Source organism: Crotalus tigris, unplaced genomic scaffold (genome assembly GCF_016545835.1).
Source record: "Crotalus tigris isolate CLP2741 ecotype Arizona unplaced genomic scaffold, ASM1654583v1 scf7180000017631.5181431, whole genome shotgun sequence".
Classification (NCBI taxonomy): Eukaryota; Metazoa; Chordata; class Lepidosauria; order Squamata; family Viperidae; genus Crotalus; species Crotalus tigris.
In genome coordinates, this window is record NW_024096525.1 from 2,368,735 (window position 1) to 2,396,612 (window position 27,878).

General features: G+C 41.5%; 1 protein-coding gene across 3 annotated transcripts; it reads left to right on the forward strand.

Annotated features, from left to right (window-relative positions):
• The first annotated feature begins 2,594 nt into the window (after nucleotides 1-2,594).
• On the forward strand, nucleotides 2,595-26,157 carry NFRKB (nuclear factor related to kappaB binding protein). 3 transcript variants are annotated; one of them, XM_039334528.1, is made up of 27 exons: nucleotides 2,595-2,761; nucleotides 4,399-4,492; nucleotides 5,301-5,456; nucleotides 6,374-6,575; nucleotides 7,571-7,698; nucleotides 7,877-8,051; nucleotides 8,955-9,056; nucleotides 10,796-10,869; nucleotides 11,463-11,547; nucleotides 11,934-12,135; nucleotides 12,692-12,800; nucleotides 13,163-13,289; nucleotides 14,032-14,097; nucleotides 14,358-14,437; nucleotides 14,520-14,563; nucleotides 15,968-16,025; nucleotides 16,796-16,970; nucleotides 17,384-17,490; nucleotides 17,998-18,121; nucleotides 18,658-18,737; nucleotides 20,182-20,402; nucleotides 20,904-21,183; nucleotides 22,280-22,573; nucleotides 23,313-24,095; nucleotides 24,377-24,483; nucleotides 25,519-25,654; nucleotides 25,906-26,157. In XM_039334528.1, exons 3-27 carry the CDS (start codon nucleotides 5,322-5,324, stop codon nucleotides 26,029-26,031), a joined length of 4,020 nt encoding a protein of 1,339 aa, XP_039190462.1. In that variant the 5' UTR covers nucleotides 2,595-2,761; nucleotides 4,399-4,492; nucleotides 5,301-5,321; the 3' UTR covers nucleotides 26,032-26,157. The 3 variants fall into 3 exon arrangements, with proteins under 3 accessions (XP_039190462.1, XP_039190461.1, XP_039190463.1); XM_039334527.1 differs by having other exon boundaries at nucleotides 2,596-2,761; nucleotides 15,965-16,025; XM_039334529.1 differs by lacking the exons at nucleotides 2,595-2,761; nucleotides 4,399-4,492; nucleotides 5,301-5,456; nucleotides 6,374-6,575; nucleotides 7,877-8,051 and having other exon boundaries at nucleotides 7,573-7,698; nucleotides 15,965-16,025.
• Nucleotides 26,158-27,878: the final 1,721 nt, after the last annotated feature.

Below are 27,878 nucleotides of genomic sequence, written 5' to 3' on the forward strand. Positions count from 1 at the left end.
TTAGGGTTACATCCCCATGAATTCAGAGAGCAAAATGGACCTCGCCAATGAATTCGGAGCGAATGGGTTTGCTTAGGAGTGTAAGGTTTTCCACTTAACCTCACAATTGCCCCAGCATTACTCAGGAATTTAAAAGAGCCAAAGAAACTCCTGAGCTGAGGTTTCAGCAAGCAAACAACTTTTATTTTGATCGAAACAGAGTTGGGTGAACCCATCTCTCTTCGTGGCTGGTAGAGAGATGAAGGCAACAACCTTTTATACCTTTTCAGCACAAAGCGATCAGGTGTTGGTACCAGGCATAAGATGGCACAAAAAAACAATTCCTAGATGATGACTCATACACAGCAACCCAGGCTCCATCCGTAACTCCTTTCCCCCTCCCCTTGTTGTTGTTAATTGCGAAGTCGTGTCCGACCCATCGCGATCCCATGGACAATATTCCTCCAGGTCTTCCTGTCCTCTACCATCTTCTGGAGTCCATTTAAGTTCACACCTACTGCTTCAGTGACTCCATCCAGCCATCTCATCCCCTCCCTTACTGTGCTCTTTTCATATAAGCAATCACCGATACTTAAAGCATGAAGCCCTTACTTTTCCAATATATATATAAAGCATCTGATCAAGCAATTAACTACAAAATAATGATTACAAAATAACAAAACAATGATTACATGATAACACTATAATTATCAATATAAAATGGTTACTATATATAAAATAAATGCTAATGTCAAACTTAAACATACTAAAATCATAAGCACAATAAAATCCTTTCAGGAGGGCGTTTTCGAACCTTCTTTACGTTTCCATTCTGCAGGCTGAAAAAGCCAGCACCCTCCTAAGCATAGCTATGCTCTCCTAATGCCAGGGGTTCTCAACCTTGGCAACTTTAAGACTTGTGGACTTCAACTCCCAGAATTCCTCAGCCAGCAAAGCTTTAAGACTTTAAGACTTGTGGAAGCTGGCTGAGGAATTCTGGGAGTTCAAGTCCACAAGTCTTAAAGTTGCCAAGGTTGAGAACCCCTGTATCCATTGGCGATATCCCTTTTACTCTTTGTAGCCAGCTTTATGTACCTTTCTTGGGAATATCGCATCGGCGAGTGCATCCACTAAATCAGTGGTGCCCAACCTTTTCTATATCCCGCACCCCCAGAACGCTTCTGATATATTCTCACACCCCTTTACAAAAGCTTGAAACGGCAACGAATTATGCATATACACTATAATTTTTTTTTATTGAAAATTTTTAAAAGTTTTTACAAATAACAACAAAAAACAACAACAAACAAGAAAAACAAAACAAAACAACCCTCACCCAACCCCTCCCAAACCACCCCCTCCATCCCCCCCCCGAGCTTCCCAGAGCTGAATATAGGCTTAATTAAAATTTTAAGAAACCTAAACAAATTTTTACAACTTATAAAATAGTTAATAATAAAATATATATGACATAAACGTTAAGGAAAAAAAAATACTTAAAAAGAGAAAAAAAGAAAAAAGAAAGAAAGAGAAAAAGAAATAGGAAAAGGAAAAAAAAAGAGAAAACAATCTATAAAATATCAAAAATTATATACAAGTTACAAAAAGGCTAAATAATATTTTTTTATATCCAATTTATGTTGTATAAAATTTATCCATTTTTCCCATACAGCAAGAAATTTCTCTTGCGATTGCCCCTTTAAAAAAGCTGAAATCTTTGCCATTTCTGCCAGATAAAAAACTTTAAAAAACCACTCTTGCAAAGTAGGCAAAGATTCCTTCTTCCAATATTGCCCTACTAACAGCCTTGCGGCTGTAATCAAATTTAACATTAATATAACCTCCTTAGCATCACAATCAGTAACAATACCTAACAAAAATAATTGCGGAGTAAATTTTACCCTCCTTCTAAAAATTCTTTGAATATTCCACCATATCTTAATCCAAAAAGCTTTTATATTTTTACACGACCACCAGGTATGATAATAAGTGGCGTCCAAACAGCCACATCTCCAACACTCAGGCTGCAAGTCAGGGTACATAAGAGACATTTTTTGTGGATCAAGGTGCCATCTATAAAACATCTTATAAAAATTCTCCCTTAAGTTCTGGGCTTGTGTAAATTTAACATTTCTCAGCATGTACACTATAATTTTGAAAACCCAAGTTTTCGCACCCCCTGGAATATCATCTCGCACCCCCGGCTGGGAACCCCCTGCACTAAATGTTAGTTAGGTCTCTATGAATTCGCAGAGTCTCCCAATGGTGCAGGAACAACTACTGCACCCAAGACCATCACATCAGTTCCCCCTTGATCAGAGTCCCACTGTAGTTTTTATTAAAGGCAAGCCAACCGTTGCCCAACCCGCAAGTCTTGGATGAGGATTGACCTTAAGACACGCATCGTGCAAAGTCAGCCTGCTTTATTAGCTTGCAACTGCCCGGGCGTCTCTTTCTGCAGCAAAGCTCCGCAAAGCCCAGCGCGAGAAAGCCGCGCCCGCGCCTGCGCAGGGGAGACGCACGCAGGCGCGCGCGGGCGGAAGCCAACCCGAGCAGTCAGCAGGTCGCGCATGCGCGCATGCCGGTCCTCTCGAAGAAGAGAGGCGTTTCCGCAGCGGGGAAGGCGACTGCGGCTGGAAGGCCTCCGGGCCTCGAGCGCGCATGCGCATCCCGCCCTCTGTCCACGCCTTCCGCGCGTGGACGCTGCCGCCGTCTCTGCCGCGGCGACCTGGAAGCGGAATGCGGCGGAGGAAGGTCGCGCGGCCGCCGGAGGGCTGCTGAGGTAACCAGGGTAGCGGGAGGAGAGGTGGGATTTGGGGGGGGGGGGTTGACCAGGGTGGGGTGAGTTGTGTGGAAAGGGGGGGGCGAAGATTTCCCCTCGGCGCCCCCCCCCCCCGGTTTCACACGTACAAAAGTTCCCCCCCCCTGACTGATTTCTCCTTCATGTTATCTGTGGAGATTCTCAGTCATCCAGGTCATAAGTTGTCCCAAAAGATGCTTTTTCACGAGGAAGACAAGAAAGTCCAGTGGCCTCGTGAAAAAATATCTTTGGGATATTCATGTTGTTCTTGTTATTATCGCCATTCATTGTCCCCTGGGTGTCTAGGTTTCCCTCAGCAGTGGTTGAAAAATACTGTACTTAAGTCAGGGGTTCTCAACCTTGGCAACTTTAAGACTTGTGGACTTCAACTCCCAGAATTCCTCAGCCAGTGGCTGAGGAATTCTGGGAGTTGAAGTCCACAAGTCTTAAAGTTGCCAAGGTTGAGAACCCCTGACTTAAGTCATTTGTTTTGGGGGGGTGGTCCCTGCACGAAGACCCCCCTCCTCGCCTTGAGTTTTGGTGGGTCGGAAAAAGAGGAGGATAAAAAGGTAAGAAGAGGAAGAACAAGAACAGGAAGAAGGAGCAAATAGGAAGAAGGCAAGAAGAAGAAGGAGAAAGGAAGAAGAAGGAGAAGAAGGGAAAAAGAAGAGGAAGAGGACACTTGCTCCTGGGGAGGAAAGCTATGGCAAATCTAGACAGCTTACTAAAAAGCAGAGACATCATCCTGCCAACAAAAGTGCGTATAATCCAGGCCATGGTTTTCCCAGTTGCAATGTATGGCTGTGAAAGTTGCACCATAAGAAAGGCTGAGTGCCAAAGAATGGAGGCCTTTGAACTCTGGTGCTGGAGAAGACTCCTGTGAGTCCCTTGGACTGCAAGGCGTTCAAACCGATCAGTCCTAGAAGAGATCAACCCCGACTGCTCTTTAGAAGGCCAGATCCTGAAGTTGAAACTCAAATACTCTGGCCACCTAATGAGAAGGAAGGACCCAATGGAGAAAGGCCTAATGCTGGGAAAGATGGAGGGCAATAGAAGAAGGGGACGACAGAGAATGAGGTGGCTGGATGGAGTCCCTGAAGCAGTAGGTGTGAACTTAAATGGACTCCAGAAGATGGTAGAGGACAGGAAGACCTGGAGGAACGTTGTCCATGGGGTTGCGATGGGTCGGACATGACTTCGCAATTAACAACAACAACAGAGAAAGAGCAAAAACAGATCAGAAGGAGGAGGAGGAGGAGAGAAGAAGAAGAAAAATATTTAAAAAGATACAAAGAATAATCTTTCTTTCTTTGAGGCGTTAGTGGGGTTTTTTTTCCTCCCGCAAGATGGTTTATCATAAAATTGTCCCCACTGAAATATATGGTCATTGATGGAACTCTTCCTTTTACAATATGAGTGAAGTTACAGACATCTTATTTTTAAGGGGCTGATAATTGTTTTTCAGAATCAAGTGAATTCTTGTTTTGACAAAAGAGTATTTTTGCAAAAAGTACATGAAATGTTCATTTGAAATAGAATTGCATTGACATGATTCAGGCAATAAAAGAAAAAGCTTTAGAGGAGAATGTTGCTAATGAATGCTAATTTTTTTTTCCCAGCATCAATGTATTTCAGATGGCAGCTATGAGCCTTTTTCTTCCCTGTCTAACTAATGTTCATGGGTTGTAGTGTACGTCGAATAAAAATTCCAAGGTAAGATATCTGTTTTCAGTCATTTGTATATTTGTTTCAAAATAAGCACTGCAGCTTTGATATTAAATATATGACACATGCATAAAATTAACTTTTGAAGATGTATTCCAATTTAAATAATTATGTTCATATAATCTTGGATCAGTGGGGTGCTTGGCATTTTGCTGTTTTCTCTCTTGCTTGTCTCTCCTACCAGTGGAGTAAAGCGAACAAAGACACTGGAAAACCCTCAAGGCATTCTCATTGTTTGCTTTTTCATTCTTATTTAACACATTTTTATTTTGTTTATTTGGAAAGTCATCTCATCTAAAAAGAGATAGAGAGATCTGTAAGCATTGGGGAGTATCAAGAAAAGGCAAAGGAAGAAGATCAATTCTTTAAGTCCAGAAAGAAGTAGTAAACATTTTGTACTTCAGGTTAATTTGATTGTCCTTTCCTTGGCTATTAATTTGGGGTTCCTGTTTGTTTGGCAGACAAGTGGAGTAAGAATTGTTCCAGTTTTTAAGATATTCCATCTCAGGGTAGCCATGAGGAATAGCTGAACTTTTTTTAGTCTGGCTGGGAAGATAGAAGAAAACAATTGTTCTATCTCTGGCCCATTTAAAGAGCCAGCATAGCATTTTCTGTGACACAATCTTTTTCCAGGGGGCTTAGAATAAAAGGAAAAACTTTGCAATAGGAGATGGATAATGAATTCATCAGATATAATGCACTGCAGCAAGGAATACACAGTATATCTCCCCCCCTATTTTGGTAGGTTGAATTGCAAAAATAACTTTTGAATTATAATAAGTTTCTTTTTTTCAAGTGGTTCACTGGTGTATGAATAATGGACTCCCTGGATCATATGCTCACTGATCCATTGGAACTGGGGCCAACTGGGGAAGGACATGGCACCCAAATTATGGAGGATTGCATGCTGGGATCCATACGCATTAGCCTTCCTGAAGATCTTTTGGAAGATGTGAGTAGACATCCAAGTAATAAAACAAACATATGAACTGAACAATTATCGTTATCTTCATAAATATTAAATCAGAAAGAGTAATCAGGACATATTCTGTAATTTAGTCAGGAAATATTCAAACAGTTTTGTGTATCAGTAACTGGATCAGGATCACTTATTGAACGAGTATCACTTTCTTGTCTAAGTTGTGTTTCATTTTTCTTAGAATCACTTGTAAATTCAGGGAAATGGATCAGACGTTAGAATAATTGCTTGAGTAAAAGAGGCCAAGTGTCTATTTAGTATAATTCTTTGACTTTTGAGTGACTCTTTTGATACCTCTAAAAAAAAATAGAGTAAAAATGGAAACCTGTTACCTGTGCATAACATCCAGAATGCAAATACACTGCTGTTGAATTGATCATTCAAAAAAGTAATGTGATAGCTTTTTCTTTTATTTTTACCAAATGAATAACTGTGCTTCCAAAGGTTCTTTAGAAAATCCTCTTGGTTTTAGAAGGGGAAATTGTTTGAATCTGGATTTTACATACAGTACTACCTTTCTTTCTGCCAAAATTAAGAGGCCCAGCCTAATGACCAAATCTCCTATCTTACCTCCTCCCCCCTCCTCCTTTGTGTGTTTTGCCATAGATATGTTAGACAAACCAATTCTGTTTTCTCCAGTGGAACAAACTGTAACTGAAGCAGGCTTCTCCTAACTACTGCTTAGGAATGAGTTCAAAACAGATTTTCCCATGTATTTTACCATTATATCTACCACTCCTGTTCTAGTTTATATTTGTCCTGTTTTAATGAACATTTTGTTGTATCTTTGCAAGCTGTCCAGAGCTGCTAAGAGAAATAAGCAGCTTATATTTTTTTTTAAATGAGAAATCTTTTCTGATATTTTATTCTATCTGTTATATTTTGTGCAGCCTGAGATCTTTTTTGAAGTTGTCAGTCTTTCAACCTGGCAGGATGTGTTGGTGGATTCACAGCGAGAACATTTAAAAAAGTTTTTGCCCCGCTTCCCGGAAAACAATCACGAATACCAGAACAATCTTATCCTGTCCCTATTTAATGGAGAGAACTTCAGATTTGGAAACCCACTTCATATTGCCCAAAAACTCTTCCGAGGTCAGTGACAGTTTAACAGATATATTTTTAGAACTCGACTTTGTTCTTAGCTTTAATGGCTTGTCTTGTTTTATACTGCATGTTAAAATTACACCTGCTTATGAACCAGTCTTATATGGGACAGCTATATAAATACAGAAGATAAATAAATCTAGCTTCAGAATCATTGAAGATACAGGATGATGAGTTGTTATTAACTAAAATATGAAAATACTAGTTTCCTATAATAACCTTTCTATGAACTGTTGCATGAGGTTGAACATACTACTTAATGTTTAAAGTGTTCCCAGGTACTCTTAAGTCCAGATGATACACGTTGTTTGTTATTTGTGTTTCACCTTTATACTGAGAGATCAAGATGGCTTATATGAGAGTTCTCACTTGATTTTATTTCCATTAGAAACACTCTGTGACCCACATAAAAAAAGTTGGTGTTTCAGTCACATTGTCACTGCAGCTATTTTGATTTTTTTTTTTTTTTTTATCGTACACTATAAATACCCTGACTGTGCTGGTTGGCTGAAAGAGTTGTGGATTTAGACTTGGAGCTACCCAGTCCCATATGTTGATTCTTACATTGACAGTGAGCAGTCAGTTTGTATCTCTTAAAGTCATATTGCAGACATATAATAATAAATGTCCAAATTTCAGCAACAGAATTGTTTGATACATTCCTGGAAATTTGGTGTGATTTTCATGATGAGAATGGGAGTGTTCCTATCTCTTTCTTTAAAATCCGAGAAAACAAGACTGTCTCCCAAATAGACCAGCCCTTTCCAATAACATCCGTGCTATTGAATCTGGCTCTTCTGTAGGATGGGAGATCTGATTCGGAGGAACCTTGAATCACTTTTATCCTTATTTACATATACAGAAATTTCGAAGCATGCTTGGGATCCTTAACAATTGCCAGTGTTCTTAGTAACCTAATCCTTCCTCTGCCGGTTGCTAGGATTAAGCAAAATAAAGGAATAACATGAACGTTCTTCTTACAGATGGACATTTCAATCCTGAAGTGGTGAAGTACAGACAGCTTTGCTTCAAGTCCCAGTATAAGCGCTATCTCAGTTCCCAGCAGCAGTATTTTTATCGATTGCTGAAACAGATTCTTGCCTCCCGGAATGTAAGTATTGGAAGACACAATGGTGGGGCATCGTGTAGATATTAAACTGTCTCTGTAGGTAGTCTTGATCACCTGTTGCCTTTGTAGAACTCTAGATCTCATGAACAGTAAAACCAGATCTGCAGATTTCAGAGAGCTATAGCATCTGAAATTGCCTTTTTCACGGTGTCTGTTTCAGCATCTGTTAGAACTCGCTAGGAAGGGGGGATCGGATCTGGCCGTGAAGAGAAAATACTCAGCAGCTGCTTACGCTGCTGAAGAACGAGATAGGCGAACACATCGTCGATACCTTAAAATCCTCAGGGAAGTTAAAGAAGAATGTGGGGACACCACCCTATCCTCAGATGAAGAAGGTACTAGTGTGGATTTGGTGGATTAATTGAAACCTTCAGGTACAGAATAATTTAAGACAATTTAAGATGAGGGGGACTTCAACCCCCAGAATTCCTCAGCCACCACGGCTAGCTTGGGAATTCTGGGAGTTAAAGTCCATCCATCTTAAAGCTTCCATGGGCGAGAAACACTGTTCTAGAAACTCCTTGCTAACATAGTATCGTCTAAAAATATAGACTGGTAAAAGAACATGGAAGTAGAAATTTGTAATATGCTATTACATAATTAATCAGAGTATTTGGACTTCAGAGCCCACAATTTGAGCCAGTATACTTAGCAGTAGGAAACTGAAGTGACAGCATATTTGCAACGTTCTAGGTTGAGATAAGAATTACTCTGTACCATGTTAAACAAGATTTTAAAGTTGAGTAGTCAGCAACGTTTGATGTATTCAGGGACGTTTGTTTGCTGAAGTGTAATATAATGTTTTTCATGTGTTTAAAACAGAAAGTGCTTTTTGGTCAAGGTTCTAAATATGTTATACTCCGCAGTACTGTCCGCTTAAATTTCCTGTTCTGCTTAGGAAATGTGCCCAGATATTATCTAGGCTATTTCTCTCAACGTGTCTTTCAACCAAAGTTATGATTACAGACCATTATTTATTTTGAAGAATGTTACTCTTTCTATTGTTGCCATCAACATCCTAAAATAACATTGTTTCTTTAGAATGAGAGTTTAGAAATAGATTTAACTTAACAGTCCTTGTTTCCTTCTGGTCTTTTAAAGGTTTTTATATGGTTCTCGCTTTTCTGATTAAAGAAGTGAAATTGTCAAGTTACTTAGATAGCGGATTATGTCTACAGGTTAGGAAAACAGTTGTGCACCCAGCATCCCTCTAAAAACATGACTGTTCTGTATTTCAGATTTGAGTTCCTGGATTCCAGGTTCTCCAGCCCATTGTTCAAGTCCTGCTGTTCCTCTCAGAGTGATACCCACATTATCAACCCAAGACATGAAAACAGCAGGTGTTGTATTTTAAATCATCGTGAAAAATTTCTTCACAATAAAATTTTGCAAGATATTTATTTTTATTGGGAAAACTAGTTTTTCTAGATTTTTTTTTTTTTTAAAGCTGGTTTGTAAAAGCATCTTTTCTTACCTGTGAGAGACAATGGACAATTGAATCCAAATATGTAGGCCAGGGGTAGGCAACCCAAAACACTCAAAGAGCCACTTGGACCCGTTTCCCACCAAAAACAAAACACCGGGAGCCACAAAATCCTTTTGATAGCTAAAATGAAGATAACACTGCATATATCCTTTTTTACCTTTATTATAGATGTGTGTGTGTTTGTGTGTGTGTGTGTTTGTGTGTGTGTATATATGTGTGTGTGTGTATGTATGTATGTGTACACACACACACACATATATATATATATATACACATACATACACATACAGGTAAAAAAAGGATATATGCAGTGTTATCTTCATTTTAGATGTCAAAAGGATCTCTCTCTCTCTCTCTCTCTCTCTCTCTCTCTCTCTCTCTGTCTGTCTCTCCCTCCCTCCCTCTCTATCTGCCCTTAGTCTGCCTGCCATTCCTCTTCCCCCACTCTCTTTTTTTTCTCTCTCTTTCCTCTCCCTCCCTCTCTCTCTCTTTCTCTCTCCTATCTGCTGCTCACCTGGCAAGCTTCAAGCTGTTGTCCAACAAGCTGAGGGTAAGCAACCTCGTCTCTTTTATGACTCATGGACTTCAACTCCCAGATTTCCTGAGTCAGCCTAGCTGGGCTAGCTAGCTCTCTCCTGCCCTTCCTGCTTCCTGCAGAGACGCAGCAAAGGGAGGAGCTCCGTCCAGAAAGCTTTTCAGCTCCTCAGAGAACACTGTGAGTGCAATCTTTTACACACACACACACACACACACACACACACACACACAGAGAGAGAGAGAGAGAGAGAGAGAGAGAGGGAAGCAGGGACGCGCAATTGCCTCTCTCTGTCTCTGTCTCTCTCTGCAAAGGCAGAGGAGGCTGGGAGCCACCAGGGAAGGCTCCGGAGCCGCAGGTTGCCGACCTGTGATGTAGGCAATAATTATGAGTCATTTTGAAGAAGAATGGTTAAAGAAGGTAGAGGTCTAAAAGAATAATGTAAATGTTACACATTGAATAGAATACAGGTAGTCCTCCACTTAACAATTGTTCATTTAGTGACCGTTCAAAGTTACAGTGGCACTGAAAAAAGTGACTTATAACTGTTTTTCACAGTTATAACCTTTGCAGCATTCCCCTGGTCATGTGATAGAAATTCAGATGCTTGACAACTGGTTCATATTTATGACGGTCGCAGTGTCCCAGGGTCATGTGATCACTTTTTGTGACCACCTGACCAACAAAGTCAATGGGGAAGCCAGATTCCCTTAGCAACCTTGTTACTAAATTAACAACTGCAGTGATTCACTTAACAACTGTGGCAAAAAAGATTGTAAAACGGGGCAAAACTCATGTTACAAAGGTCTCACTTAACAACAGAAATTTTGGGCTCAATTGTGGTTGTAAGTCGAGTACTACCTGTAGAAATAGAAATAGAATAGAATAGAAAATATGGAATGGAATGGAATGGAATAGAATAGAATTACAAAATAGAATAGAATATGAATACAATTAGAAAATAGAATAGAATATATAAATTATATTCATTGTGATATAATTTTATGTAAATATATTCACATCATCATTTTAATAATATTGGGCTTGTTTGCCACCAGATAAACTTGATTTCGGTGAGAATAGCTTGAAGATGATGCTGAAGACACACCATGAAAAGCGCAAGCGGCAGCCAGTAAGTTAAATTGCAGTGAGACGGTAGCTCTTTAATACTTAGTGATTAGCGCCATTTAAAGTAGCAAAGGAGGCTCTAACAGGCCCGACTTCCTTTCTCTCATGCTAATATGCACTCAAACATCTTAACTGTGTTGAGTGAGTTTATTTGCACAGAAATATATAGAGGGCTGCAACCTAAATTTGGTTTGAGGACCAAAACTTCGAGGGGCTATGCTTTTTTCTGTAGAGTACTGAACGGAGATCCCAGGTCTTTGTATGGCTCTTACAAGAGTTGGGCATTTGTCTTATCCCATCGAAAGCTGCCAGGGCAGTGGTTCTCAACCTGTGGGTCGGGACCCCATTTGGGGTCGAATGACCATTTCACGGGGGTCGCCAAACCATGCTGTCCGCCATTTTTTTCCCTTTTCCCTAGCTGTCCTACTCCCTCTTATTGGTGGCCACACCCACTTGGGGGTCCCCACAACATGGGGAACTGTATTATGGGGTCACGGCATTAGAAAGGTTGAGGATCACTGTGCTAGGGTGTTTTTCTTCTTGCTGGTTTCTTTTTGAGTTAAACTTGATTTTTGTTTGCTCTCCTCTTCTGCATAGAATCACCCTGATTTGATGACAGGGGACTTGACTCTGAATGACATCATGACACGTGTGAATGCTGGCAGGAAAGGATCTTTGGCAGGTCAGTGAATCAAATGCAGCAAACTTGTGATTCAAGTGAAACTTTTTGCATTGTTGCAAAAAGATCCATGAGAATTAAAGGCTATCTATCTTCAAGCAAAAAAGCAGAATCTCGGTATGTCTGTAACCAAATAAATGTGTACAATCACACTTGTTGTATACTGTACAATTACAGCTACAACTATTTGCATATTTATTTTGGGATAAGTGCCACTGAACTAAGAATCTGCTTCCTGTATAAAGCATTTAAATAGTTATATTAGTAATGTAAAGGGCTTTTTTAATTCTTGGTGCATAGTAGTAATACTCATGTTTCTAAATTATAGATTGTTTTTAAAAACTGTTTTGTAACTAAGTAAATCTTTTTTTTGCTCTTGTTTAAAAAAGCCTTGTTTGACCTTGCTGTCCTCAAAAAGAAGGTGAAGGAAAAGGAGGAGAAAAAGAAAAAGAAGCTAAAAGTGATTAAATCTGAGGCTGAAGATTTCTCTGAATCTCTTGGCAACTCAGAAGGAATCCATCCTGTTTCTCAAAATCCCTCCCCCATTCCTCCCCTGTGGGATCCCCCATCCCTCCCATCTGTTAAAGAAGAGTAAGTATGTGTAACTCCCCAAAATGTAAGATAAATTATAGTTGTAATGAAACTAGTTCTAGCCACATTGACATTAATCAACATGAAAACATTTTGCTCTCAGTAGCAAAGTTTCATACTGAATATCCCATGCATCAATTAATCTGTTGTAAGCTGCAAACATGTCAAATAAATAATGGTAAGGCACAGAGACAGATTAAGTCAGTTTACAACATACAAGTCCAATAACAGAGGAGACAGTTATTCGCAAATACATCTGTATATTCAGATGAGGAAGCATAACACACATTTCTCTTGTTTTAAAGCTACAGATTATGACTGAAAAAGCACCTTAGTAGGCTGGGGAGAAGGGTTAAGTAAGAGAAGACTATTCAGATGCATAATTGGGTCAGTCACAAATTTATTAGATAACCTCTTAACAGTTCTCCCAGATTACATTGTTGATATATCTTGTATTAGGGTATCTGGAATAATGTATGTGAAAATGCTTTGACGACAGAATGATATATCAAGCGTGATTGCCATAATACCTGAGTTAACCTACCTTCTTTTCAAGGCCTCTTGAAGACATCAAGCCATGTCTTGGAGTGAATGAAATCTCTTCCAGCTTCTTTTCTCTACTTCTCGAGATCCTGTTGTTAGAGGGTCCTGCTAGTCTCTCAATGGTAAGAGCTTGTTTTCGCATCTCAGGATGCCTTTCTGGAATTGGAATTTCTCAGGCTAGAATTCTATAAGACCAGCCTTCCAAATTCAGGGGACACATTTTGTGTTGGTTGCCTTTCCTCTTTTCCTCGCCCATGAACAGTTTTCAGCCCTGTGATTTCCACTTGCCCAAGTGGAGTCAGGCATTGCCAAAAATTGAATTAATAAATAATAAATATCCCTATGTGGAGGTCAGGGTCTCTCTAGTTTTATTTGTTTGGCAGTTGAGTTAGCCATGGATGACTCTGAGCTTCACATTGAATGTCAGGCCATTCACAGTTTGTATAATTAGTATAAATTTTACCTGTCATCTTGTTTCCTTCAGCTTGAAGATAAAGTGATGGACTGGCAGTCTTCTCCTGCCAGCACATTAAACAGCTGGTTCTCCTTTGCCCCCAACTGGTCAGAACTGGTTTTACCTGCCTTGCAATATCTCACTGGAGTCAGCAGAGGTGAGACACTTTTTTTTTGGTTACCATCCAAAACAAGTGATTCCATTAAAGCTGACAATTAGCAGTTACTTGGTACTCAACAAAAATTTAAGCTATACACTTTGGTTGGAATTTGCTTATATCCAATCTGTCCTTGTTATTGGATTTTTTTTTATACAAGCCACTTAATGTCAAAGGGTAGCAGCTTTCAGAATGAATACTTTGTTGAGATCATATCTGTCTTTCTCTCCAATTCATTCAGTTAAAACAACCTTTTGATCCTAAAGAAATGTCTTCAAAAACTTTATTCCACATGATAAAAAATAGTAAACAATATTTTTTATCTGGGTGTTTCATATTGTCAAATCTGTGTGGCTTTAACTATTAAAGAAAATCTTTCACAAATAAAAAAAGTCTTATGCCTGTAAGAGTTGTGCTACATGTTTGCAATTTTGTGTTGCACTACCATTTTCATGCCAGATTTTAAATAGAATTCTTCTTGTGGATTGCTTTGCAGTGGAAAATACAGATTTCCCAAGTATAGTGATGCTTCTAGCTACAGTTCATACTGGGATAGAAGTCCATAGATTCAGTTACAAAGTTTTTGGATAGAGCATGTGTGACAGTTTATCGAAAAGCACTAATGAGCATTGATCAAACTTGGCTTTTTCTGTAGATTGAACTTTAATCCAGTGCTACAGTCTGAATGATATAAAAATACATTAGAGTTGTGCCAAAACCTAGTAAAATGTTTTTGTTACAGATGCTTCTTCCAGCTTTTCTCCTTTTGTTGAATTCAAGGAAAAAACTCAACATTGGAAACTGATAGGTAAAGTTGCTAAGCTGTCTTCTCCACCATTCTTATTAAATCTTGTCACCTAGATAGATCTGTATACATTTACTTTCTTATCTTTCCTAATTTCTGTTGTGGTGTAAATAAATGTTAATATTATTTCCACACTTTTGCAATCTTTATAGCAGAAGGATCAAGTGATGGAGGGTGGGGTATCTCAGCATCTATAGTGTGGCTGTTGTAGTGTTAGTATTAGTGGTAGATGATAATCTGTGTGGCTTGTTTTTTTTCTCTAGGCTCTTCCCAAGACCATGAGAAGGAGCTAGCAGCTCTCTTCCAACTTTGGTTGGAGACGAAAGACCAAGCTTTCTTCAAGGTGAGACCAATATTTATTTCAACTGGTACAGGTCCCACTGGCTAATCCATCGTGTTTCATAGTATTTCTTTCTCTTTGTCAGGACAACGAAGATAGTTCAGATGCTACCACACCAGTCCCCCGAGTGTGAGTATTTATGGATTTCAGAAGCCTTTTTTTTTTAAAAAAAGTTGAACTTTGCCTAAACCTTAAAATCAGTCTTAGTAGTCAGCACTAAATGCAGTCCTGGAAGGTTCATGCTTATCCTGCTACTAATGAGTAATTCTTAGCTGCATTTTGCATGCAAAAGTAAAGATAAATTTTAAACAATTCAAAGAGCTAGAACAGTGGTGGCGAATCTATGGCCGGGTGCCAGAGGTGGCACTTGGAGCCCTCTCTGTGGGCACACATGCCATTGCCCCAGCTTCGCCTCGCCTCGCGACCTCCTCCTCCCCAGCAGCCCCCTTGGAGGAGAGTCGCCCCCAAGCGTGGCCCACGTGAAGCAGCGCAGCCAAGGACATGGCAGCCAGGCAGCATAGACAAGACTCTGCCCTCACGCCCCATTGTGCACAGCTGATGCTGCAGGGTGCAGGCAGAGGATGTGACCGCCATAGCGCTGCTGGGCTGCCTGGGTGATCTGCAGCGGGCCCTGAAGGCGGTGAGTGGCCCTGCGGGCAGGGAATGGGCAGAGCGGGGATGGGGCCAGTTTTTAGGCACTTGGACTCTAAAAGGTTTGCCATCACTGAGCTAGAACAATATTATTAGTGATTATCTTTTCCGTTTGATGATTAATGATTTTCTAAAATTAGGTTCATTCACTAGCGTACATGGAATGCAGATGTCCATTACACTAAGAATAATTTTGAATTATATCCTTTGCATTTATTAATCAGTCACGTGTCCCTCTTATCAGAGGTACTTAAAAATGCGATAGGCATTCCTGTGTTCATAATGCTCAAAAACTGGTTTCTAGCTTTCCTAAAATTGGCTCGCATATGTTTCCAATTATTTTCTCTGACTTTCATCAACTTTTTTGATTCGTATTAGTTTTAACCAGGTAGCCAGCTCAGCTGCCAAGAAAAGATTAAAAAAATATTTTCCTTCCTTGTCATTGTTACAGTTTCTCTGTACAGGTCATTCTCAACATACAACCAGTTGCTTAGTGACCATTTGAAGTTAAGATCTAGTTATGACCCAAATGCAAAGTTCCAGGGCCTCCCCCCAACCTCCTAATAGCCATATAATTGCATTTTGGGCACTCAGCAACTGTCCCACATTTATGGCCTATTGCAGTTATGTGATTGTGATTTACAATTATTTTTTTTTTGCGTTTACTTCCCGTTTCCTGCAAAAAAAAAAATGTCCATCGAGGACAATGGATTTGTTTATTTAATAACCACAATGATTCACTTAACGACTGCCACAATAAAGGTTGTGAAATTGGGCATGATGGTGACCCGCTTAACAACCTGCATGACTTATAACTGTAATCCTAGACTACCTGTAGTCATTATGACTCGTTGAGTCTCACACTGTTGTCTGTTTCAGAAGGACAGACTATATAGTCCGGCCTAGCACTGGAGAAGAGAAACGTGTTTTCCAGGAACAGGTAAGGATAGCAAAGATGCAGCCTCAGCTACGGTTGCAATGGTTCTTAAGTGCTTTCCACCCCATCCCCCAGTCTCCAACAACATTGTTACCCCTACAGTAAAACTGGTCTCTGTTGCTTTGCACAAGCATCTTGATAGCAACAGTCCAAAACAGGTCTTTGAGTCACAAACCAGCAATTATAAATTGCTCATTACCTCCGGAATATGCTCAAATTACCCCCAGTTTAAAAACCCCTGGGCCATTGCTCTGCCTCAGTTCATTTTATTCCGGTTAATGGGATCAACATTTTGAATGTTTATTGTTCATCATTTGCATCGCACATATTGCCTAGTAGGGAAATGCTAAATGCACATGTTTAAATCCTGCGGATTGCTGTCAGCCGAGTCTTAGAATTTTCAGTGAAAACAAATGAGGTATTTTCATGTTAGAGCTTCAGATAAAATAGATGGTATAATTTTTTGGGTTCAGAAGCAAAATGTCATACTGCCAGTACTTTCTTCTCTTTCATATGGTACTTCATTCCCCCCCCCCATCACTCTTTATCTGTTGTTCATTACATTTATCAAGTAAACATTACACCTGGAAGTTCTGCAAATCCATCTGAGAGCGTAGCTTTTGTGGCAGAGAGACTTCTCCCTCCATATGCCTCCATTTGTATTTAAATATGATCAATATTTACCATTAACCGTACATGTTAACCTATATTGCTCTGCTGTCTTCTTCTGGGAATCTCTTATTCGGGTGTCCTTCATCCTTTTATGTCTGCAGGAGCGTTATCGATACAGCCAACCTCACAAAGCGTTCACTTTCTGTATGCATGGCTTTGAATCAGTGGTGGGTCCTGTGAAAGGAGTGTTTGATAAGGAAACATCTCTAAACAAACCCCGGGAACATTCTTTGTTGCGATCTGATCGACCTGCATATGTCACCATATTGTCTCTTGGTAAGTTATTGGTGTGTGTGTGTGTGCGTGTGTGAGAGAGAGAGAGAGAGAGAGAGAAAGAGAGACACAGAGAGAGATTCCATGTCTCCATTGAATTTTGCAGTAGGAGGACACGATTGATAACATAGCAGGATAGAATTTAATTTGTTTTTAGTTTTAAACTATGTTATAAAGCCATCTTGAAAATTATTTATTGAAAGGTGGGCTAAAAAGATCCTCACTACATTATGATTCCAAGTTTAATTTTTGAAGTTGGCAAATAAAAGAGCTGGGCTACAAAACCACACACACAGAGGAGATAGCAAGGTGAATGTATCGTTTGACAATGCAGAGTAGCTTCATAGCTTTCACAAAGTTGCAGAGGATTCTTATCAGGATCCTGACTGATCTTTTTTTTTTTGCTATCATCTCAGTTCGAGATGCTGCAGCCCGTCTTCCAAATGGAGAGGGGACTCGTGCTGAAATTTGCGAGCTTCTGAAGGACTCCCAGTTTCTTGCTCCTGATGTCACCAGTGCTCAGGTAAGCGGGATAATGTTTAAGCCACATTACTGGTGTCTCAGAATCCCCATAAATATCTGTGTTTATTTCAACTGAAAGTAGCAACACATTGCGATCATTTTTTAAGACCGTAATTTAATAGAATGTGAAGAGATTTGCAGATTAGCTAATGGAGTCACAAAATACGTTTTTATAAATTTTTGATTATTTCTCCGCAAACTGATAATGTGCAGGGATAGGATCTGCTACTGCAACTGGGTTATCTTAGAATTAAAGCTGCAATAAAAGATGTAGACCTTAACTTTAGATCTACAGATCTTTCTGTAGATCTGAATATCCAAAGAGCTTTATATGTGTTTTTCATCCATCTTGCTTCTCAGCTTGGAATGGTTTGGGTATCCAGTTCCTACTTGGGGGTGTATATTTCTCATGCCTCAAAAACATTCTTTCCCTATAGTCTCTTATAGCTGGCTTCTAAATTCACTAAGTCCTTTGCACCTCTGATTTCATGGTGAATCCTTTTCTTAGGTTAACACTGTGGTGAGTGGTGCTTTAGATCGATTGCACTATGAGAAAGACCCCTGTGTAAAATACGATATTGGTCGCAAACTGTGGATATATCTCCACCGAGACAGGAGTGAAGAGGAGTTTGGTAAGTATTGGCTGGAGGGACCTAACTGTGTTTAGTTTATTGTAATGTCAGTTTGTTGCAAACATGAAGTCAGGCCTGCACCGTCCTCTTATGTAACACTCATTGCGTTACAGAAATGAAGGGGGGGGGGAGGAAAAGCTAGCTGCTGCTCTTCATATAGAAAGTGTCTCGTTCCTACCTACCTACCTAACATGTTTTGCAATCTTTACTATAAATTTTGCCATTACTGAGAGGATACCCACAATATTCCTCTTGTTCTCTCTGAATAGCCATTGCTTCCTCATATTCATAATTTAAAGTGAAAGGCGTTAAAGCTGCCTACAGGAACAGGGTTTCAGAGGATATCATAAATGTGTCTTTAGAACCCTAGTAATTTCCATGTACGACTCACCTGTTCTAGGCTGACAAATTATGTCACCCAGCAGAGGAGAATTTTTGGAACCATACATGTATTTTTTAAGGAAAGGGCTGCCTAGGTGTGCATGTCTCTCCCTCTCAGCATCTCTTTGAGAACTGCTCCTGCTCCTCCCTTCCAGAGCGGATTCATCAGGCCCAGGCAGCTGCAGCAAAGGCCAAGAAAGCACTTCAGCAGAAGCCGAAGCCTCCTGCAAAGACAGTAAGTTGCCTAGTGTAGTTTTTGGCGCAAAGAATTTCAGAAGAATTATTTACTGCCCTACCTTGGGTAGAGATTGAAGTTTCTTTGGCCATATCATGTACTGATTCTGGCGAGAAACAAATACGTTTCTATTCTTAAAAAGTGTTGGACCAGGGACCGATTCTGTGGAGAGAGGTTTTTCCGTGGACCAGAGGGTACGTGGTTTTGTGTGCTGTCTGCATCTCACAGATGGGGGGCTTTGTTTGCTTGTGTGGACCAGAGGTTGGGGACACCTGTGTTGGACCAATTCTAATTTCGGGAAAATGAGTCTGCAGGAGAAGAGAGTTCCAGCGAGTCTGTGTTCCCTTGCGGACTTTGATTGGAGACATAGATAAAGTCATGGAAGAACATTCCCATCATAGTTAGTATCAACCTCAGTTTCTGGTCCAAGGAGTTGCATTTAAGTAAAAGTAAACACAAGACTTTCTGAGTTACTCCCGAGCTACTTAGGACAAGAGGTGGGCAATAAAAATGGAAGTTTTAGATTTGTATGAATGGGTGGGGACATAAACAGGATTATTATATCTTATTCTCTCATGAATAATGTGGTAAATTGCAGTTGAATATTATCTGCAAGACAGCCAGCGAAAAACATTCTGTATATGATAAACAGTAGGCTAAGGATAGAAAGTTGCAATTGCTTTCAGGAATTGTTGCCTTTCCACTGCATAGAGACCTGCTGCTTGTTTTTCATTCTTCCTCTTAAACCTGGGCATTAGGCAGCTCATAAAGACTGAGTCTGCTCAACGGTCCATCTAGCGCAGTGGTTCTCAACCTTTTTAATGCCGCGACCCCCAACCGGTCGTAAGTCGAGGACTACTCAACCGGTCGTAAGTCGAGGACTACTCAACTGGTGCAGCACCGTTTGCAGAATGGGACTTTTGGCGGGCTCAGCAGGGCAGAGACAGCCTGGACAATTCCTATTGGCTTTTGAAAGCCAATAGAATTAGACTCTATTCAAGAGAGTCTATTCTATTGGCTTTCAAAAGCCAATAGAATAAAAGGGAGTAGCACAGCTAAGGAAAAGGGGGAAAAAATGGCGGACTGCGTTGTTTGGCGACCCCCGTGAAATGGTCGTTCGACCCCAAATGGGGTCCCGACCCACAGGTTGAGAACCACTGGTCTAGTGGAGCTGTGCCTATAATGATCAGCAGCAGCTTTCTTGGTCTTCTCAATTCCATCTGAAATTATCCGGGACTGCACGGCAGGCATTTTGAATACAAAGTGTTTGCAGTATCCTTGAAATGGAGACCATTTTTAGAAGGTCTGGGTTGTTTTCTTCCCCACTCTGAACTTGTCCAGATTGTCAGAGGTAAATGCAGTGTGTGTGTGTGTGTGTGTGTGTGTGTGTGTGTGTGTGTGTGTGTTCGTTCCATGGAAGTAAGGTCCTTTGTTGACATTGTAGAAATCAAGCACCAAGGAGAGTTCGGCGAAAGTGGGGACCGCCAGCACTTCAGAGCCCAGCCAGCTGAGCGTTAGTGACTCCAGCATGCCGCCAACCCCTGTAACTCCAGCGACACCTGCCTCGCTCCCTTTGCCAGCCATTCCCATTTCGCCCCCTCCTGTCTCTGTGGTTAGCAAGACTTTGTCTTGTGTTGCAGCAGAGCCAGCAAAATCCAACCAGAGGTAATTTCTCTTGTTCCTCTTAATAAAAAGTTGGGAGTGGATTGGAAATATCCCCAGGTAAAATAAAGATAAAGCAGGGGCAGGGATTATGATAAATGGTTTCAGCCTGTTAAAAAAAAAAGGGGGGGGGGGATATAACCAACGGTGCCAGATTTCTTGGTTACACTCTTCCACAAGTGATTTCTCCAGAACATAGCAGGTGGCGTAAGAATAGGAAGTATTTGGAAACTGTTGTTGAGTGGTTTGGTTTGTTTAAAGAATGCAGAAATATTGGCAGGCTTTCCGAGCAATCTGCGGAAATGTCTTTGGAGTAGTCTTTCAGGTTATAAACTGTTCTTTGAATTATTGTTTTTGCTTTGTTTTTTTGAGAAAGGAATGACCTGTATTGTGCCACTCTGTTTTAAGCACTTGATCCAGTTGAAACTCTGTGTTTTAGAAGAAAGGTTGTCTTTTTTTTTTGTATACTCATCAGGATTTTTTGTTTGTTTCATTGTTGCATAGCATCCTTTTGGTATCTTCTCCTACCATGCCCCAGCTTGGTACGTTGCTCTCGACCCCACAGAGCACTCAGGCACAGCCGGGAACTCAGTTGTCTACCCCACGGACAGCTAGCCACACTACTTCCTCAGGTCTTCCTCAAGTCCGAGTAGTTACAGCTCCGTCTAGCCTTCCCCCTCTGTCTCAGCCCGCCCAGGTGGTAGCACAACAGCAGCTCTCTCTAGCATCCATACCTCAGATCCGGGTTCCTTCCACTTCTGTGCAAAGCAAAGTATTCTCTCAGGTGAGTAACACGTGTGAATGAACACAGGTGTTAGTAATCTTCCTCCCAGGTGATCACTATTGAACATAGATTCACCTCTGTAATTTTACATCTTTGAGTAGCAGTTGTACACAGCATAATTCAATGCATCAAAAGTAAGGTATCTAAATAAATTACCCCTTTACTAGTGCCGGCAGAAAGAGGAACAAATATAGGCGCGTCCTGTGTAAAAACTTAAGCCCCTAAATGACACCATAGCAACGTTCCTTTTCATGAAATCTTTGGTGGATCTTCTTGATTAGAAAAGCAAAATACTTTTGCTTGGGACTAGCAAGTTCTCTGGAGACAGAAGGGTTCTTAACTTCTGTTGGGTGGAATCCCATCTCATTTTAGCCTTTTTAACCTATGTTTTTCACGGATAGACTTCTCTTTCCATTCCCTTTGGTAGAGAAATGGGACTGATTCTTAAATCACATGGTTTTTTTGAATGTCTAGACTGTGATTCTTAACCCTGGCAATTTTAAGATGTGTACACTTTAATTCTTAGAATTCCCCAGCCAGCCAGTGAGACTGGCTGGGGAATTCTAGGAATCAAAGTCCACCCGTCTTAAAGTTGCTAAGCTTCAGAAACACTGGTCAGGATCATCCATAGGGGAGAGCTTCAGCCTCTGAACAATTTAAATGTTGTTTCCAGCAAGAGGATCCTCCAAAGTAGAGGGACAACTATGAGGAATAACTTCCTTTATAGAATGTGAACATTTTGTATTTTCAATAGTGCATCATCAGCGGTGCTAAAAAAAGAATACCGAGTATCGGTGTGAGTGTATCTGTCTGAATTCAGTTACACTAGCTGAATTGGGGGGAAAAAATGATGGAAGTGAGTCATGGACTCCAGTTAGCTCTTAGATGTGCTACTTGTTTTTTCAAGTAAGTCATGAATCAGAGGAATTGTTTCAAGTGTATATTGGACTAGAAAGGGCTCCTGACAAGAATGCCCATATTTCGGATAAGAATGATGGCTACCTTGAAATTTTTGGTCACGTGGAGCAAGCTAAAACTGAAAGGAACAACATTTAGATGCTATACAATTGTTACGATAATGACTTCTTCCTCTTAGGCCGTCATGACTGTTCCAGTCAAAGCTCAGACCAGCCCAGTCCAAGTGCAGAGGACAACTGTTGCTGTAACTGGAGCAGCCAGTGTCACTGGGACAGGAATTCCTGCAACGCCTATTCCCACCCCCAAGCCAGCAACTAGTTCTTCAAACACTACAGCATCCAACCCTTCCACTACTCCATTCTCTCCTTCTTCTTCTTCCTCCTCCTCCTCCTCCTCCTCCTCCTCTTTATCGTCTTCCTCTTCATCCACCACTGTCCTCCAGAACATTGCTGGCCAAAATATCATTAAACAGGTGAGGAGCTGCACTCTGCAAAGAAATTATTGTAGGTATTTTACTGCTAACCATGTGCCCCTGGGAAATTCACAGCCATGCTTGATTTATTAAGTTCTTAAATTGATTCAAATACCGAGCAAATAAGACACATAACTCCATGTCCTTCTCATAGACAAAGCTCAAAAGGAAGGAGATGGTAGGATGGAAGAGGAAATTCAGACCTCTGGCAGCTGCTTAATAAACCAGGAAATAGATATCAAGAAACTTCCCAGCCTTGTACAGTAGAGATGGGCCTGTTACTCGTTAATTTGCCTGTTTTTTTTTAAAGACCTCTGAGCAAAGGTTTTAATCACTGAAAGACACTTTCACTTTCTTTCAGCTCTTAATGACCAGTTTGGCCTACCAGCCCTGTTTAGTTGGTATGGCTACATGCAATATGACCAGCATAGAGCCGTAGTGGGGCAGTGGTTAGAATGCAATACTGCAGGCTACTTCTGACTGCTGACTGCCTGCAGTTCGGCAGTTTGATTCTGACCAGCTCAAGGTTGACTCAGCCTTCCATCCTTCCGAGGTTGATAAAATGAGGACCCAGATTCTTGAGGGGCAATATGCTGACTCTGTAAACCGCTTAGAGAGGGCTGTAAAGCAGTGTGAAGCGGTATATAAGTCTAAGTGCTGTTGCTATTGGTATGGCTACACATACATAACCGATGTTTCTTAAACAGAAGTCCCAATCGATACCTCTTTTGCTTTGCAGGTGTCTATTACTGGACAGCTCGGCATGAAAAGCCAGACAGGGAGCAGCCTCCCACTTACAACATCCAACTTCCGTATTCAAGGCAAGGATGTTCTGCGTCTGCCTCCATCCTCCATCACCACAGATGCCAAGGGGCAGACAGTTCTCCGCATCACACCGGACATGATGGCCACCTTGGCCAAATCTCAAGTCACTACTGTCAAGCTGACTCAAGACCTCTTCAGCACGGCTGCTGCTGCTGGAAGCAGCCCTGCAGGGAAGGGCATCTGCGCCACTTTGCGTGTGACGTCAAGCCCCATCCAATCCTCGGACTCTCCCGCCAAGATCAGCACCCCCACCTCCGCTTCAGCCAGTCCCGCCGGACCAACCGTGGTCAAAGTCACACCCGACTTGAAGACAGTGGAGTCTGCCGGTTCCGCCTTCCGACTGATGCCTGCTCTAGGCATGTCCATGGCAGACCAGAAGGGCAAAGCCTTGACCACGATGGCATCCTCGGAAGCCAAACCAGCGGCCACCATAAGGATTGTGCAGGGCATGGGGGTGATGCCTCCCAAGCCTGGCCAGACGATTACAGTGGCCACTCATGCCAAGCAGATGCCTTCTGCGGTCAGCATACCTGGAACTGTGCACACCTCGGCTGTTTCTTTGCCCACCATGACGGCTTCGGTCTCCAAGGCGGTCGCTGTGGTGTCAGCAGCAGGAACACCCATATCTATAGGAGCAGGGACCTCTACTGTGCGGCAGGTCCCCGTGACCACCACAGTGGTATCCGCCTCCCAGCCAGTAAGTAAGGTTGATTTTTCCAGAGACTCTCTCAGAGGCAAAAGTCTCAGCATTGGAGATAATGCACTTCATCATTGTTCTGGTGTCTTCCGCCATTGGGAACCGTTTAGAAGTGCTGCCTGGAAGAGTTATACGTATTGCGATGGTTTGATGGGGTTGTTGTTTTTTGCAGACAGTTTGGGGAGGGGGCTTTCAGGGGGAGAGGACATCACTTTCCTTTGAATGTGTCTAGGGCAGATGAAATGGCACAAATCATTTCTGCCTATGATTTATTCGCCTAGGGGAAACTGCCTGCCCGGATCACCGTGCCCCTCTCGGTCATCAGCCAGCCCGTGAAAGGCAAGAACGTCGTGACTGCGCCTCTCCTCAAAGGCAGCCTTGGGGCCAAGTGAGTAATGCAGGAGGAATTGGGAATCTTCAGAAACGAATTTCTTAGGGCTGTAATTAGGCCACTGGAAATCCAACACACACAAAAAGAAGATTGAACGTTCTGAAACGTGCTGAATTTTTTTAGCCGCTGGAAAAAAATCTCTGCCTGTAGAATGGGTTAAGTAGCGTTCAGTTTGGTGCTTTTTTTTTAAAAAAAAAAAATCTGAATAATAGTGAATGTTGCATAATGTTTTACTTTATTTGGCTGTCCCCATTTTTTTCCCTTTAAATTTGTCAACTTCTCTCCTGCTCCTGTAGTTATTGGAATGTAATCCTCAGCTCCACACAACATAACATTTTCAGAGTGAAAAATTAATTACTGCAGTTATTATTTTTTCACAAGCTCTTTAAAGTACAAAGGGGATTTCCTGGCTATCCCTTTAGCCACATGGTAACTGCATTTCCCCTTAAAGCAGTCCCCTTTGTAGTGAAATGGGCAGAATTATTCTTTTTTCTAGCATTTTTCCCACAGATGCAAGGTACACTTTTTTTGATCAACTGGTTGTGACAGGAATTGACTCACTGGCTGTTGCCTGAGCGGTGGGCTAAGAACGGTTGGCCAAACGCCACCCAGCCAGTTGTCATACTTAAGTTTCCTGGTTTTTAGCCTGGTGGCTTAACCTCCCCCCTCCCCCCCCCAACCAAATGGACTCTCATAGTGAAATGTGCAAAATTCAGCTGAGATCCTGGAAACACAAATTTTAAAGTAGAGGCATTACTAGGGTGAAAGTGATGTTTCTTCCTAAGGCACATGAACACCAGCTCCTTCCCTGCTAGAGATGCTACTAGTTTGGTAAAACAACAGCTTCCGCTAGGTAAAATTTGGGAGACGTTCCTGTTAAATTGAATCCTTCCTAACATTCTTGTAAACTGTTGGGAATCTGGAGGCTGCAATAGCCAAGGCGAAAATCCCAGCCTAGTGCAAAAGAGTTGATCCCTTTCTGCTTCCAATCCCCTCCTGCCTTCTGGATGGCTTCTTTTTCTCCCCCCGCAGCATTAGCGGCTTGGGGCGAAACATCATCCTTACCACGATGCCAGCTGGAACGAAACTGATTGCTGGGAACAAACCAGTGAGCTTCCTGACTGCCCAGCAGCTGCAGCAGCTGCAGCAACAAGGCCAGGCTGCCCAGGTAAGGAGCCCCATTTGCTGTCTTCATGGCTTGGCTTTGAAAGATCACCATCGTCTCGATGGTTGAAGTTATTTTGTGTGCGATTCATTTATTTGCGCACTTAGTGCTTCGATCGGAGGTTGAGGATTTGAGGGGCATGGGTAAGGCAAGCTTTCAGTAGGAAATTTGGTGGAGCAGAGTTTTCCCCACTAGCACTGACATTTTCTGCGGTGTAGGGGAGATTTCTGATCTCATTGTCCTGTTCTCCACAGGTGCGGATTCAAACCGTTCCAGCTTCCCATCTCCAGCAAGGAACCGTCTCTGGCTCTACAAAAGCGGTGTCCACCGTAGTTGTCACAGCAGCCCCATCTCCAAAACAGACACAGGATCAGCCATGAAAGTGTCAGCACAAATGTGTGTGTGTGTGTGTGTGTGTTTAGGTCTTTGGTTGTTCGGGTTTTCTCCCGCATAAAGTTGGAAGTGTCTTGGTGACGTTTCGACGAAGTCCCATTCGTCATCTTCAGGCTGGTGTTTTCAGCTTCGTGCTTCGAGGAGCAATCTCCTCGAAGCACGAAGCTGAAAACACCAGCCTGAAGATGACGAATGGGACTTCGTCGAAACGTCGCCAAGACACTTCCAATTTTACGCGGAAGAAAACCCGAACAACCAAAGATATATATATATATTCAACAAACTCTAGTTCTTTTGTGCCATTTTCACCTGAGGGATGCCTTGTCTTGGCGATGTGCAGGTTGGTTCCCAATATACTAGAAGCAGCAGCTCCGATGTTCTCTTGGGTTCTGAACAGGCTGAGTCGCCGATACGTGCACAGCTAGTGTTAGCAGGCTAGTGAAATCCCCTTTGAATTTTGGATGCTGAGGAGTCCCTTCCAATTATTGGCCTGTGTTGGTGGGAAAGTACGTTTCTGTAAGGGTTCCTGAATCAGACAAGAAGAAAGGGAATGTTGAAAGTGTTGGACACGGGAGTGGACTTTCTGCAGTCTGGATTTTTGTTTTTTTGTTCCCAATGCTTTTGTCGGTTCTGTGTATTTTATGACTGTTTCTTTGAGATCTGAGGCCATTTCTGGTGCTTATCTCGCCTGCACCAGGTTGCACAAGAAAAATCTCATAACATTGATGAGCTAGTTGTGAATAAAGTCGAGAGTCAAATTCTTCTTTAGTTCCCTCTGTCCCATTTTGAAAATGGTGGCCTTAATGGGACAGGAAAATCGCTTCTTGAAATCATAGGGGAAGCCAATCTCAACCCAGAGCTTGGTGACCACTTAAACTTGCTCACTTTAGTGGAGGTTGAGCCTGTTGATTTTTATTGCTTTTTGAATAAAGATTACCAGACTTTATGAACAAAACGTCTGATATCAGCTCCGCTATATTATCTTAACTTCTTTTGTTACATCATCCTTCAAAAATGATACGAAGCACGGAAATGAATATCTATTTCATCTCGAATATTTACGGTAAAGGAAAAATACCACATCTGTGAACCATGATCATTATTGAATGCCAGGCTCACAGTTTTGTATTGTCTTGTTTTTTAAAGTCAGAGAGTTGCTAGCCTTTATAATATCATCTGACATTGAAGTCAGATGTTAATCAAGTTTACTGTACTTTATTGCTATAAATAGGAAACAGAAACTAGCTTTTACTTTGGGGTGCAGTTGATCTGACATCAGAAAAGTTGGAAAAACATAATACACTGGATTTTGAAACTGGCACTTGGATAACTAATAATGAGAATTGTAGAATATGGCAGATATCTGCCATTTTCAGTATCTTTAATTCAAACAATATAGTAAAATGCACAGAACAGGTATTTTGGATCTTAGAGGAGGCCAGAGCAGTTCTGGTGAGCATGCTTGCCTTCAATCACTTGCAAGACCCAGGAGAAAAAAAGACGCCATTGTTTTCATGAATCATTAACATAATTTGCTTGAGGCAACTCTTAAAGCATCCTTGCCCTGAAGTCAGAAAAGGCGTGCATGCATTGTTTAATGAGCAGCTGAGAGAAGCTGCTTTCACACAAGATCCAAAGCACTTCTTGGAAAGAATTTTCAGAGCATAAAGACCTCTAATAAATGCAGAAAGAGTGCACAGACTTTGAAACAAAGGGATGAGCGGACTTCTATTGTCCTTTAATGGACCATCTCATTCCCTACGTACACCCCATACAGTACACACATCAGGATATCTTAACGTCCACAAAAGATAAACCAATTTGCAGCAGTTGG

Coding starts and splice junctions, on each gene's coding strand:
- NFRKB (XM_039334527.1), top strand. CDS start 5,322: ATGGACTCCCTGGATCATATGCTCACTGATCCATTGGAACTGGGGCCA. Junction 13,290..14,031: donor TCTCACTGGAGTCAGCAGAG/GTGAGACACTTT, acceptor TTTTTGTTACAG/ATGCTTCTTCCAGCTTTTCT. Junction 25,655..25,905: donor AACAAGGCCAGGCTGCCCAG/GTAAGGAGCCCC, acceptor TGTTCTCCACAG/GTGCGGATTCAAACCGTTCC.